This window comes from Malaclemys terrapin, chromosome 3 (assembly GCF_027887155.1).
Source record: "Malaclemys terrapin pileata isolate rMalTer1 chromosome 3, rMalTer1.hap1, whole genome shotgun sequence".
Classification (NCBI taxonomy): domain Eukaryota; kingdom Metazoa; phylum Chordata; order Testudines; family Emydidae; genus Malaclemys; species Malaclemys terrapin.
Genome location: NC_071507.1, coordinates 44,577,430 through 44,590,457, shown reverse-complemented (window position 1 = coordinate 44,590,457; position 13,028 = coordinate 44,577,430). Strand labels below are relative to the sequence as shown.

The following is a 13,028-nucleotide window of genomic DNA, read 5'->3' as shown; positions in this document are numbered from 1 at the left end:
AAGGGCGGAGCAGCTCCGGAGCAGTGGAGCTGCAGGTTTTTGCCTGGAGCTTGTTCCGGAGCCGAAGCACAGCTCCAAAGCCCTGGCTAAGGCACTAAGTTATAACGATAGATCCCAAAACACGTCGTCTTTTTTCCTGAGAAGTGAGCATCCAGCCAGAGGTACACTGCACCACCTGTCACTGCTGGCCGTTAATCCAGAATGTGTGTTTGTGTGAGAACCCTTCATATGCAATTAATTAAAAAAGAGACCTTTTCTATGGTGTTTCTACATGAAAAAAATCTGTTATGAAGAGCATATACCAATGGTTGACAGCCATAAAAGTAAAGAGATTCATCATCTAGTTCCTATGTAAAGTACATCTCTGTAAAGATGTAAATACATAGAGCTGAATGGGAACTAGATGTCCTGGAAGTGATTAGTAGCAGATTACAAATAGAGTGCACAAGAAACATATCTCCTCTGACAGCAGTGGGAGGAATGGAAATGGAAATGTCAGAGTTAAAAAGAAAATACAGCAGCCTCTTTCTTTTGAGTATGCTTAGTTGGGTAAGTATTTTATCATCACTGAAAGGATGTGGAACAGGGAAATATGTCTCTTGGCTCTACCAAAAACAAGGGCTATTGCCAAAGACAAGAGTCTGAATTGCACATGGTGCCCCAGATGCTTGGTTCTAAGTTATGCTAAGGCCTTATAAAAATTGAACAATAGAATCTATTCAAAAATACTGTAGCCACATACACAGACCTGTTTATTAAACCAGACTAAATAGTATTTATTTCTCTCTCTTGGTTTGGCCATGAGTAAACAGAAGCTAATTTATTTTAAAACTCTGGGGCCAGATTCTATCGTGCCCTGAGATCTGCTTGGTGCAGTAAAGTGGGGAATGCATCAGTAAACCTCAGTGGCTCCAGTCCTGGCTCCAGATTAACTCAGAGCACTGTATTACACTGTCCCGTAGTGACATCACGGGGTAGTGGGCAGGGAAGGGAGAAAACATATATTTAGTTAAAATCAGTTTAATCTAATCAGAGACAACAAATGCTAAAATGTCTTAATCATAATCATGTGATTTTTTTTGCATAGTGTCACTACAGGGCAGAGTTAAGGTTGTTTGGGTGCATTTCTATCCCTAATAAGTTGGCACTTCTTTTTACCTTAACTGAATTTTCTGGGTTTATAATGCTTGATTCTGGGATAATTACAACTCAGATAACTTTTTTTGCTTTTGATTATTGATGTGTACTCAACCTTAATTCCCTCATAACTCATTTTTGTCTGGGAAATGAGGTTTACATTAAGGTTAAATGTTACATTAAAGCATATTGAGCTTTACATTAAGGCATATTGAGAATTGTATAATTCTGTTTTCTTCCGGAGAGTTATTCCAGGGATGATTTTGGCCCCCGTATATACAAAAGGATACTGGTAGTGTTTCTATTAAGAATAATACAATGCCTGCAACATAAATTTGGTTTGGGGATACTTTACATTCTTGAAATGCTTTTCTTAGTTCAATACAACTGCTACATACTTTACTACAAACTTTTCTAATGACTGGCTCAAGCCATAGCATTCATAACCAGATTTTTATTTAAAATTTTCCGAAGTGTGTATGTGTTGGAAAAGGGGAGATGTTTGGATACAGGATTTTGGTTCTGATTTATCTCTAATTTCAAGAAGGGCAGTAATAAAAATAAACAAAATGCTGCATGTGAAGAAAATTTGTCTTTGGTGCTAAACCAGGGTGCTCAAAATAGATAAACAGAAATTGGGCTAGGTACAAAAAAGACCTTCACTTATTTGTATTACCTCTTGCATTCTGGAAGTTCAGGTGCCCCTACTATATCTCAATCAGTATAAATGGGGAACTATACATGAAAGGAAAAAAAATAATTATAAATTCCGAGTAGGGCTTGTTGAAAGTTTTCTGTCTAAATTGTTTTTCAATAGAAAATTGGATTTTTGAGTAAACAAAATTTTTTGCAAAAAATGTCTGCTTTCCATGGAAAAAATAGATATTTTGTTGAAAAACTGAATGCCTGAAAACAAAAAGGATTTTGGTTTGTGACCAAAATATTCTGATTTGATATTTCATAGAAAAGTTGAAATTTTCTGTAGAAGATTTTGATGAAAATGAACCGGAGAGGGAGAGGAAAGAAAAACATTTTTGCTGAAATTTTCAGGCCTTTATTAGTGACCACTATCTTGGTGAAAAGTGAAGCATGGAAATTGCTTATAGGGATAGGAGATTGCAGCAAATAGCCCATGAAAAATGTGGGTGAATCAAAGAAGGTGGAAGGCTTTTGGGTTAAGACGCAGAACTGGGACTCGGGAGATCTGGATTTTATTCTATAGTCTTCTTGTGTGGCCATGGACAAGTCATTTAGGGTCCAATCCTGTGAGGTGCTTAGAGTTCAGAGCATTCAGCATCTTACAGGACTGAATGTATTTATTCCTCCATTTCCCTATTTTAAAACAGCTAAAATGCATGCTGGAAGTATGTTTTTAACTAAATTCAATAATCTTTGTAAGTGATTTGAGTTTTCAAATGGACAGTGGCATCAAATTGCAAAGTCTTATTGTGCCTCCTGTATGTGTGTACTCCTTCGAGTCCTAAGTATATGAATAGTCCCACACAGGGCTGGTCCATTAACCCCCCAGTTCGAACTAAGATACACAACTTCAGCTACGTTATTCACATAGCTGAAGTCGAAGTACCTTAGTTCGAACTATAAAGTACTTACCACGGGTCCACATGCAGCAGGCAGGCTCCCTCGTCGACTCCGCATACTCCTCTCGCGGAGCAGGAGTACCGGCGTCGACAGCAAGCACTTCCGGGATCGATTTATTGCGTCTAGACAAGACGCGATAAATCGATCCCAGAAGATCGATTGCTTACCGCCAAACCCGGAGGTAAGTATAGACGTACCCTTAATGTACAAATCCTCATCTTGCTCATCCAAATGTGGTTTCATACTGTCTCCCTTGAAAATGTGGCTCGTTGTGATTTTGGAACACTGTTTATACTACATTTGAATATAAGCTGCATACCGTTTCAATGCATTGCAGTCTGCAAATTGCAATTCCAGTTATAGTAATCTCCACTTAGTAGGGTCTGATCTTGCACCCTGTGCTCAGGTTAATCACCCATTGAAGTCAATGGAAGATTTGCTCCAAGTGATTTCAGTGGGAGATTTGCCTGATTAGGGAGTGCAGGAGTCAGCCTTTATGGTGAAGGTACTCTGTGGGAGAAGGAAAAAAAATTCAGCAATATAAGAATTATATATATAAGGGAGACAAATTGGTTAATTGGACAACACTCTGAATGAGGAAAATGAGAAAATCAAATTACGAGGGTGAATCTATAGCAATGTACAGTGTATAATGTGATTGATCCAACGGGACTGCTTAAGTTTTCTCCTCTTGCAATACTTTTGGACATGTAATCTAATATGTGTAAGTAATTTATAAATAGCCCAAGTTGTTTGTAATGTAGGCTTTGGAAACATCTCGCCACGTACAGAAGGTGGAAAGATATTCTGTATCATCTATGCCTTATTGGGAATTCCTCTGTTTGGTTTTCTGTTGGCTGGAGTTGGAGATCAACTAGGGACCATATTTGGAAAAGGAATTGCCAAAGTAGAAGATACATTTGTTGTAAGTATGCTAAATATATTGTCCTGAATGTTACTCATCACTCTAAATATAGTAAATTAAGTAAAAATATAGTAAACTTTTTAAAGGGAATAATGCATTGAATCATTGTTAATGTCTGGCAAAAGGTGCGTTGAAGGTTACTGGAAGTACATGTTATCCAACATTGTTGACAGAGAACTGGGTGAAGTTCAACATATACATTCAGATTCAGTTTCCTAAAATAATTATGACTGGGAAGAGAAATTGGATCCAAATCAATCAACTCATATTTTTATTTGCCTTTAAAATACCCTAGAGCAGCAGCAGTTTGTTTCAAAAAATTATAGTATCGCACTATAGTAAAAAGTCACTGACACAGAAATGTGGCTGAATGGGATAACTTGAGATAATATAGGGGAATCGGTGCAGGCACTTTGACATTGATGGTAAACCATAGATAAAACATACACTGATATTATAGGCAGTGTTCAAAGTGAGCAGGAAGTGAACTCCTGTACTTCCTTGCTACACCTTCTAGTGAGCCCTTCTATTGTCTTTCCATTCCCCATACTGTATCTTGCCCTCCTTGTACAGCCCCCACAGCATAGGAAGTGACCTTTGGACTCTCCCCTTCTCGAGGACTTCCCCTGAACTAAAATAAGCATCCTTCTGTTTAATTTTAACAAGGAGGGGGTGGGAGAGAATATAGTCTTTAAAAGAAAGTTTGGCCAGTGCTCTCTTCTGCTTCATCATAAGTGCAAATACATGGGTTAAGCATGTGCAAATGGTAGTAGGCAAAAATTGTGCTTACACCTACACAAGAATCCATTTGAAACTAAATCCCACTGCCTGTTTTATACATTTATTTTTCTGAGCCTATAATAGCTTTATCCCACTGATTGGCATAAAACAGATATCTAAAGGGACACTAGCAACTTAACTTTCAGACAGAGTATGATTTTTTTAAAATTTGTACTTCTCTGTTGTTACAAGTAAGACCTACAATTCATGTAACTGAAAGAGATTGGAAACAAAATTCTCCTTTCATTTCATTTTTTTCATGTGTATTTGACAGGACTTGGCTTCAATGTTTCTTGGCGTAGTTGAGGCCTTTGCCCTGCTTATGACACCATCAGGTGTTCTACTAAGGTCAATGGGATTGTTCACATGTGAAGTTACTCACAGACATAAGTCTTTGAAGGCTTAGCAAGTGGCCCCTGTTTGGGTTGGTCTTTAATCTACAGTAGAAATAGGGCAGAGAAAAACATCTTTTCGGAACAGGACAGTATAATTGTAAAAGCACAAAAATTGCCCCAGGGGAATTTAGGAGCAAGTTGCCAACCCCAAACATTCAAAAATCAATGAGTCAGGGCCGTCTAGGATTGCAATTTTTAGAAAAGTACATTCGGGTTTCTTTTTTTTGGCTTTCTGGTTTTTGAGCCTTTAGATGCACCGAGGTCACACTTTCATGCTTATCTTTGCAACCATGAAGTGTGGACACTTTAAAAACATGAAATGAAACCTGAGATTCTTACATATTCACAGGAATTCAGCAGCCAGGACTTAAAGAAAAACACCAATGGTTGCAAGAATTGCAATAAAAATGTGAAAGTTGGCAAAACTGCTCCTTTTAACTAGTTGATGGCTGTCACATGGAAACCTCACCATTCCTACCTGACACCCACCACTGTGAGTCTCACCTCCCATGCTTGTTGCCAGATCTGGAAAAGCAGTAGCAGAGGCAGCAAGAAGCATGTGCCGACAGCCACATACTCTGCCTCTGCCGAGTTAGACCCACAGAAGTGTGAATTTCCTCCTCCGTGTTGCCTCTCTCTGCGGCTGCCTGTTGTGCTGTAGGGCCAGAAGGCCCTCAGTTGCATCTAGGTATACTGCAGCCTCCAGTGGCTGAAGCAGCTACAGCTACAACCCAAGCGCTGGTTGTCCCAGTGGCAGAAGGTGGTACAGTACCTGTCATATTACATTTTTAAATACATATTTATTTAACAGCCTTAATTTGCAGTGTAATTTCCTGTACCAGCACTGCAACTGTTGTGTGTTCAAAGGGATCAGTTCTGTGCGGCATGCCGTATTGCTTGCCTGTTTTCCTCTATAGTAGGAACTGTCCGCTAGCATGGTTGCTTTTGAGATTCTCACTATGCAGATGGTGTTATGCCAGACAGTTTCATCCACCAAGCAAATGCTGGCTTTAAGACAAGTGAAAAGAAAAGGCTCAGGGTACTTACTTTCAGCTCAAAGCCACCATTTCAAACCCAGCTGGATCATTGGCAACCAAGAGCTATTTGCATCTAGAGTTGGCTGAAAAAATGGAAAGAAAACATCCTGAGGTGTTTTGATCATTCTTTGCTACTTCTCTTCAGAAATCAAAATTTTAATGAAAAGTTTTGTTGAAAAATTCAGATTCTGGAAGGTTTTGACCAGTTCTATTTGCATTTATTGGCTAATTGTCTCCCTGTGTGGAAATCTGCTTAATTCAGTTCCTAATAGATAAGTATCCATATTATAAAACTGAGCAGCAATTTGCTCCCTTGTTGGCAGTCTCTGCAGGGAAGGTTTGATTTGAATGGTCAGACACTGAATGGCTCTCTCACTCTTAGAGGTGATTTTCCCCTCCCACTCCCCACCAGCAAAATAAAATAAAAATTGAGACACATCATAGGAGATTTTACATCACCACAGCCAGTGCTTCCTGGTTTTGAATGATAAAAGCTTGGCTTTGGTCTTGATGTCTGGACTAGCTTTCACAAGCACTAAACTAGTTTAAAAAAATATAAGGAAAGGTCAATCAGGAACCAGTTAAGCTCTTTTCTGATTTCATTTATTGTCTATACAATAGGCCAGATTTTAAGAAAGTCTCCAATTTTGGGGGTGCAATTTTCTGCCTGCATTTAATTGAACCAATATAATTAGGCCATTACCTGATTTGTGGGTGCAATCAGATACTTAGAAGGCTAAAATGCATGATTTTTACTCGTAGTTACTTGCAGGTGAAAAATTGCACCTACAAAATTAGAAGCCATTTGAGGCCCATTTAAACATTTAGTGAAGTATGCCAAACTGCAGTATGACAAATCTGCTGAACCTTTAGTATTACTGAGTGGTATAAATGCCATTCGTTCAGAACAAAAAGGGAATCACATTCAGAGACTGCAAGTGTTTCCCAGAATATCCACATTTGCTTTGAATAAACACCTCTATTCCTGTGGTGGACCCAGAGGGTAATTCTACACAGCAATTAAACACTGGCGACTGGCCTGGATCAGCTGATTTGGACTCACGGGGCTCAGGCCGTGGGGCTGTAAAATTGCTGTGCCAACATTTGGGCTTGGGCTGGAGCCTGAGTTGTGGAGCCCCGGACATCTACACAGCAATTTTTAGCCCTGCCGCCTGAGCCCCACAAACCTAAATCAGTAGACCTGGACCAGCTGCGGCTCTTTTATTCCAGCGTAGACATACCCAGAATGATAATATCCTAGCCTTCTGAGTGCAGCTGGGAAATTTTTTTCAGACAAATAGTTTATGTGCTGAAAAATGCAGTTCAGGTTGACCCAACTCTAGTCATAAATTTGTTGAATCATTTCATCTCCAAATTTTTTTTCAGGCTGGATTCACAAGGACAGTTAGGAGCTCTTTGAGATGTTGATGAGAGAAGAGGGGGAGACCCCAGTTAAAGGCCCTGACCCAATTACTATTTAATTATTTATGCGAAGTGGAATAGCTTTAACACAAGAGGCTGAGAGTAACCCACTCCTGAATAATCAATAGCCTGGGGGTTAGGGCACTCAACCTGGCAGGGAGAGATCTGGTTTCTAATCCCTGGCCTAGAGCATGGAGTTGAACCTGTATCTCACGCGTCCCAGCTGAGTGCCTACCGACTGCCTAAAGGTTACAAGTAGAGATCCTTCTCCTCCTCCTCTGGCCATTTTGTAACTCCGGCCCTTCATTTCTTTTGCTTTTATTTTTCTGAAGGATTAAAATGCCTATAAACTAAATTAAACATTTTGTTTCTGGTTGGACAAAATATTTCATTAACCGGAACAAAATTTCTGTTGATTTGTGTCAATTCACCAAAAATTCTGAAACATTTTGTTGCTGTTCTGTTTGACTAATCTTTTTTTTCTTAACTGCTAATGAACTTAAAATGATTCATCCAGCTCTGCTCCTTAGTAAAGGTGATGCTTCTCATTCTGGGTTTGATAGGTGATCAAGTACAATCACACAGTTTTATTAACCATGGATTTTTCTTTCTTTCCCCTCCCTTTCTTCTGTAGAAATGGAATGTGAGCCAGACAAAGATTCGCATCATATCAACAATAATATTCATATTGTTTGGCTGTGTGCTGTTTGTTGCTCTTCCTGCCGTAATATTCAAGCATATAGAAGGCTGGAGCACACTAGATGCAATTTATTTTGTTGTTATCACTTTAACTACCATTGGATTTGGTGACTATGTTGCAGGTAAGATTTTGTCATGATTCTTTTCTCAACCTAAATCTGTAATATTTTTAATAGTTATACAGGATTTACATTGTGATAATTAATACAATTATTGTTCATGTAACTCCATCAGAATGTAGATGCTTTTCTGATAAGATTATAGAAGAGAACGTGGGGTCACCTGTTGTTATGCTTGACAAGTATTTTCAGACTGCTATTTCAATCGGAATCATTTGCATGAACAAAACCAAAAAACCTTGTTTTAACTTTGTAATAGTTTTTTCTAACTTTAGACAAGTACAACATTATAATAATAAGTACATTATTTCAGTTTGTTAAATATTTTGGTTTTTACACTGGAGTCATTTAAAAACAGCTCTGACAATGGTGATCTTCTGCTCTCACTTGTCAAAATATTGTTTCAGAATTTGGTTTCAGCTGTACAAATATCTCTGGCTGTCATGCTCTCTCTTTTTCTGTGCTTTCTGTCTCCTGTGTTCACTCTCGCCCTGTATATATTTGTGTGTGTTATAGGCAGAGTTGGCAGCACTGCACTGTAGCTAAGGTTGCGTGACACTTTCCATTACAAGACCCTGTTTTCAATCACTTATAACTTTACCAAACTTTAACTGTTTGGGCTGAAAATTTCCATACTAAGTGTCAGACTGAATTTTGTTATGAAAGTTTTAGCTAAACTCTATAACCATTTCCCAGAATGAGGCTAGAGAAAAATTATTTGTCCATGTTTTAAAAAAATCCTATAACTGTTTCTTTGAGAAGCTTTAGTGCCTCCATGTTTTTTAGCAGGGACTTGAAACATGGCAGGGAGGTTGTCCTGGTGTCAGGAATGTGTCTGGTCCCGAAAAAACTGGCCAAATTATAGGCTTTGAAAAGTTACAATTCACATATGCTTGGTAGAAACTTGTTAGAGTTTGGGAGCTACATTTTTCTGAAGAGTTTTTCTGTTGTGAGCATGCTCACAGCTCCCATGTGCTGACTGGACTGCGCATGCACCATTCCCACAGAGTGACTAAGCATGCTCCATCCAAGGCTGCAAGAACTGAGCAGGTCTTTCTCTGCAATTGCTGGTCCTAGCAGCTGGGATTTATTCCAGGAGCATCATCTGGCCTGTGCACTGAATGAGGCAGAGATCCTGTGGAAAATATAGTATGTGATCATGTAATTAAAGACTGTTGCATAATGCTTATGCCCAAGGGGGTTGAATTAAAATTGCACTGGCAAACTTAATTGTGGCATTTCCTAATTTTTGAGTGCTTGACTTGGCAACTGTAATGTTCTTTTAATGTAGTGTTTGTGTGACATATACATAAATATAAAATGTGAATGCATGTTAGGTTTGTATGTCGCTTGCTGTTTTCTTTCTCCCATATTCCTTTCTATAGTCTTTATATTCTATTCTTTTCCTCTGCTTGCTGTTCTGGCTGCAGGAGTAGACATTGGCTCAGAATTTGTGATTCCAGTGAGATTCACCTGCTGCTGGCTAGCACTATGTCAAAGCTGATACACTGCTTCAAAGCCAAAGCTTTGCATGTTTTATATTATCTTGATGCAATCAGCAGTACATTAATGCAAGGCCTGGTTATATTTATAGTAGGGGCATAATGCGAAATGGCCCACTTGGCTGTAACTGAAACATTGAGTACACATTAATCATTTCTTTCAATATAAATTTTTGTACATTTGCCTCTTCATGGGCCCACTTGATATAATAATTTTGTTCCTGCAGTGCACAGTATAATTAAAACTTGTATTTTACCAGAAAACACATTATCTTTCTGCAGAACATCCTGGCGTGATTTTACTCTGTAATAGTTCATTTTATACACATTTTCATTTCACATTTCCACTATTAACATGAAACTATTGATTTTTATTTCCACTCAGATTAATATGGAGAAGACTGGTATTTATGTAGTCAGTGGGTGTACCACATAACTGCTTGCCTTTGTGTCCTGGGTCCTGTACTGGTAATGGTGATTTTCAAGTTGTATGGGTCCGTGCTTTTAGAGGAAGAGCATCAGACTTCTATCTCCATTGTAGCTGTGAAGCTCAGAATGGTTGCGACAGATCTGAAGTTGGCTGCTGATTGGTTAAACATTATCCTTGGTTTGTGAGTTAGTTTATTCTGCATCAACAACAGATGTCTGGAATATTTTGCAAAGATCAGTTAGTTTCTGCATAATTCTAAACATTGAGCTAACTTAATGGTTGGGTTTCTTTATTAGATATGAGAAAGCATACAGAACGTTTGCAAGTTGGCTACTTAATAGGGATCATGTATTGTAGTAAGATTTGAGTTTTGCTCAGCCACCATAGCATGGCTTTCTCCTTTTTCTTCTTACCTCTGCTAAAGTTGTGGGTAGATCCTGTATGCTTCTGAGACAGTAGTGTGCATCGGCTGAATAAAATCTCCTAGTTTGTTGGAGCTGTAGAATGTGAAATTATGCCTAGTTTTGTATTTATTACAATTGAGTCGTGGGGCAGGTAAAAATGGAGCTGTAGTCCAGATCTTAGTGCATAGGTGTCTACATCTGAAAAACTCATTTACAACTGGCACTGATGCTGACTGTCTCAGCAGTGAGGGACAAGTTTTAATTGAGTCTGAAATACCCTAAGACTGAGAGGAGGGAGGATATGTCTCCAGCGTAGCTGGGAGCATGCTTCCCAGCATGGGTAGACAAACACGTGCTAGGCTCTGCTTGAGCTAGTGTGCTTAAAAATAGCAGTGGGCTGTGTTGACACGGCCAGTGGCTCAGGCTAGCTGCCTGAATACAAGCCCGCCTGACCCTCTGGGTACCTGCTTGGATGGCTAGCTCAAGCACTTCCCATGCCAGCACAGCCACACCGCTATTTTCAGTGTGCTGGCATGAGCAGAGCTAGCACGTGTCTGTCTAGCCACGCTGGGAAGAACTTCCAGCTGCAGTGTAGCCATAAGTTAGGGATGGTCTTTCCAGGTCAGAACTAAGGTACACTGGTAGGGCACTGTGGTGTAGCTTGCCACTTCCACTGCCTGAATGGTGCCTGTTTTGTGCCTAAGGAGAAGAGGTGAGTCCCCAGACTGGCATCTTACACCAACCCAGAAGTCACTACTTTTTAAAGAGAGGAGTTTTGCAGAAAACAAGACACCAAGAGGCTGAGAAAAGGAAGGAGGAGACTTAAATCCTTAGGGAGATGAGAGAGAGAGAGAGATTGAGTGTGTATTGGAATAGCTGGGACAAGGAAGGGAGCAAACAGAAGAATTTAGACATAAAGAAGCGTAATGAAACTGAAAGGCTGTAATGGCGGCTACCTTGACAGAAATTCCAGTAGATTCCACTAGACTCTTTCTCTTGGTCTCTGTTGATTTCTGTTCGAGACTCAGTATTCCCAGGAAGCAGTAGACTAACAGATCTTTATTCTATCCAAAACCTAGTTGCTATTTGGAGCCAGTGGAAACTTTCAGTGGCTAGTTCCACTAAAATAGGATATCTTAGAGCAACCATAGAGGACTGCAGTGTCCCAGGATGGAAAAAAGGGGTGAGAGAGATGGAGAGAGAGTTCTTTTGTTACATGTCCAAGAAAATAATTATATAGTATTTTAACAATTACACTTATCAAATTCTTTCACAGGAAGAGCGTATTTTGATTTTTTTTTGTTCCAATTTGTGACAAAAACAAGTGTCAAAATATTGTACTTTGCCACGATACATAATAAAGTGACAAACCATTCAAAGGGAATACTACAGCACCTATTGAAGAAGATAAAAAGTGACTGGTAAAATGTGGCATTCCACAATGACTGGCAAATTGATCCATATCCTGTATTTTGAGTTCTGTGATACAACAATGCTAAAGATTTTGTTTTCCTGAGTACTATAAAAATCAAACAAAATACCATGTAAACATAAATAATAGTTTTAACAAGATGTGGGTTGACCTCACCATTGAGTTATTTTGTTACATTTTATTCTCTCATTTTTCATATATTTATGTTTTACAAAGGTGTAAACCAAAGAGTTACTCCACTGATATAAACAGAATTGCCTGCTGTGCTTTGGTTGCTATGTAAATAATAGTGTCTAATTAACATAGGTCTCAATTCTGCCACATTTACTTACATGGTGTAGTATCTTACTACATGAGTAGTGTCCTTTATTCCAATGAGGCTACTTGCAGAGAAGGGCACTAATCAATACAGGTAAGCATGGCAGAATTAGATAGTTGGTAGACAATCTAATTTACAGGTCATGTCCATGAGAAAGAAATAATTTCCATAACCGAACAAAGCTTTGCGGCTGTAGTTCCTATTTGCGAAAATGAGGTAAGAGGCCAGGCTTGTGGAATAACCTATATCCTCTGTTGAGAAATAGGACACAGTGGTTCTAAATTCTCTCCTTCTCTTGCTTTGAAGTGAAACCATTGACTTTAATAGTACAGAACAAATCAGGCCAATAATATAAATGTTCTATGAAGGTGAAAAGTGGAGAGCTTTTTCATGCCACATCTGTCATCTTTCAGTATAATGAAAGATATTATCAGGTACTAAAGTTAGCCTCAAAATGACAATATTTGTAACACAAAAGTAAATTATTTGTATATAAAAATAGTGCAAAGTAGATAACAAGTGGATGAACAGGTATTTTCAAGCCTTTCTGAAGTAGCGAATCTTAATATGGCAGGTATTGTATATAAATGAAATGAGATATCCAAAAACTCAAGTAAATTAGACAAAGGTCAAAGATGGGAGTTGCATATAAATAAATTATGCAAGTATGTTAGGCTTGAATTTTGTAGGCTCACTGGGGCAACTTAATTGCTCTAGCCTTTAGTGTTTGAGGCCCAGGTGTCCGGTATATGCTCAAATTTTGCATGGTGCGGAAATAATCCCTTGAGAATGAAAGTGATTGAAAACAAGTTTCTTAGAAAGATTCTT

At 38.8% G+C, this 13,028-nt stretch overlaps 1 protein-coding gene across 3 annotated transcripts in view; it reads left to right on the top strand.

Annotated features, from left to right (window-relative positions):
* KCNK2 (potassium two pore domain channel subfamily K member 2) overlaps positions 1–13,028 on the top strand; it is a 201,821-nt gene that overhangs the window by 148,408 nt on the left and 40,385 nt on the right. For 2 of the 3 annotated variants that reach the window (XM_054022786.1, XM_054022788.1), the window contains 2 exons: positions 3,501–3,661; positions 7,930–8,116. In XM_054022786.1, the coding sequence (XP_053878761.1) occupies positions 3,501–3,661; positions 7,930–8,116 (348 nt within the window). The remainder of the gene's footprint in view (positions 1–3,500; positions 3,662–7,929; positions 8,117–13,028) is intronic. The other variant, XM_054022787.1, reaches the window with a different exon arrangement.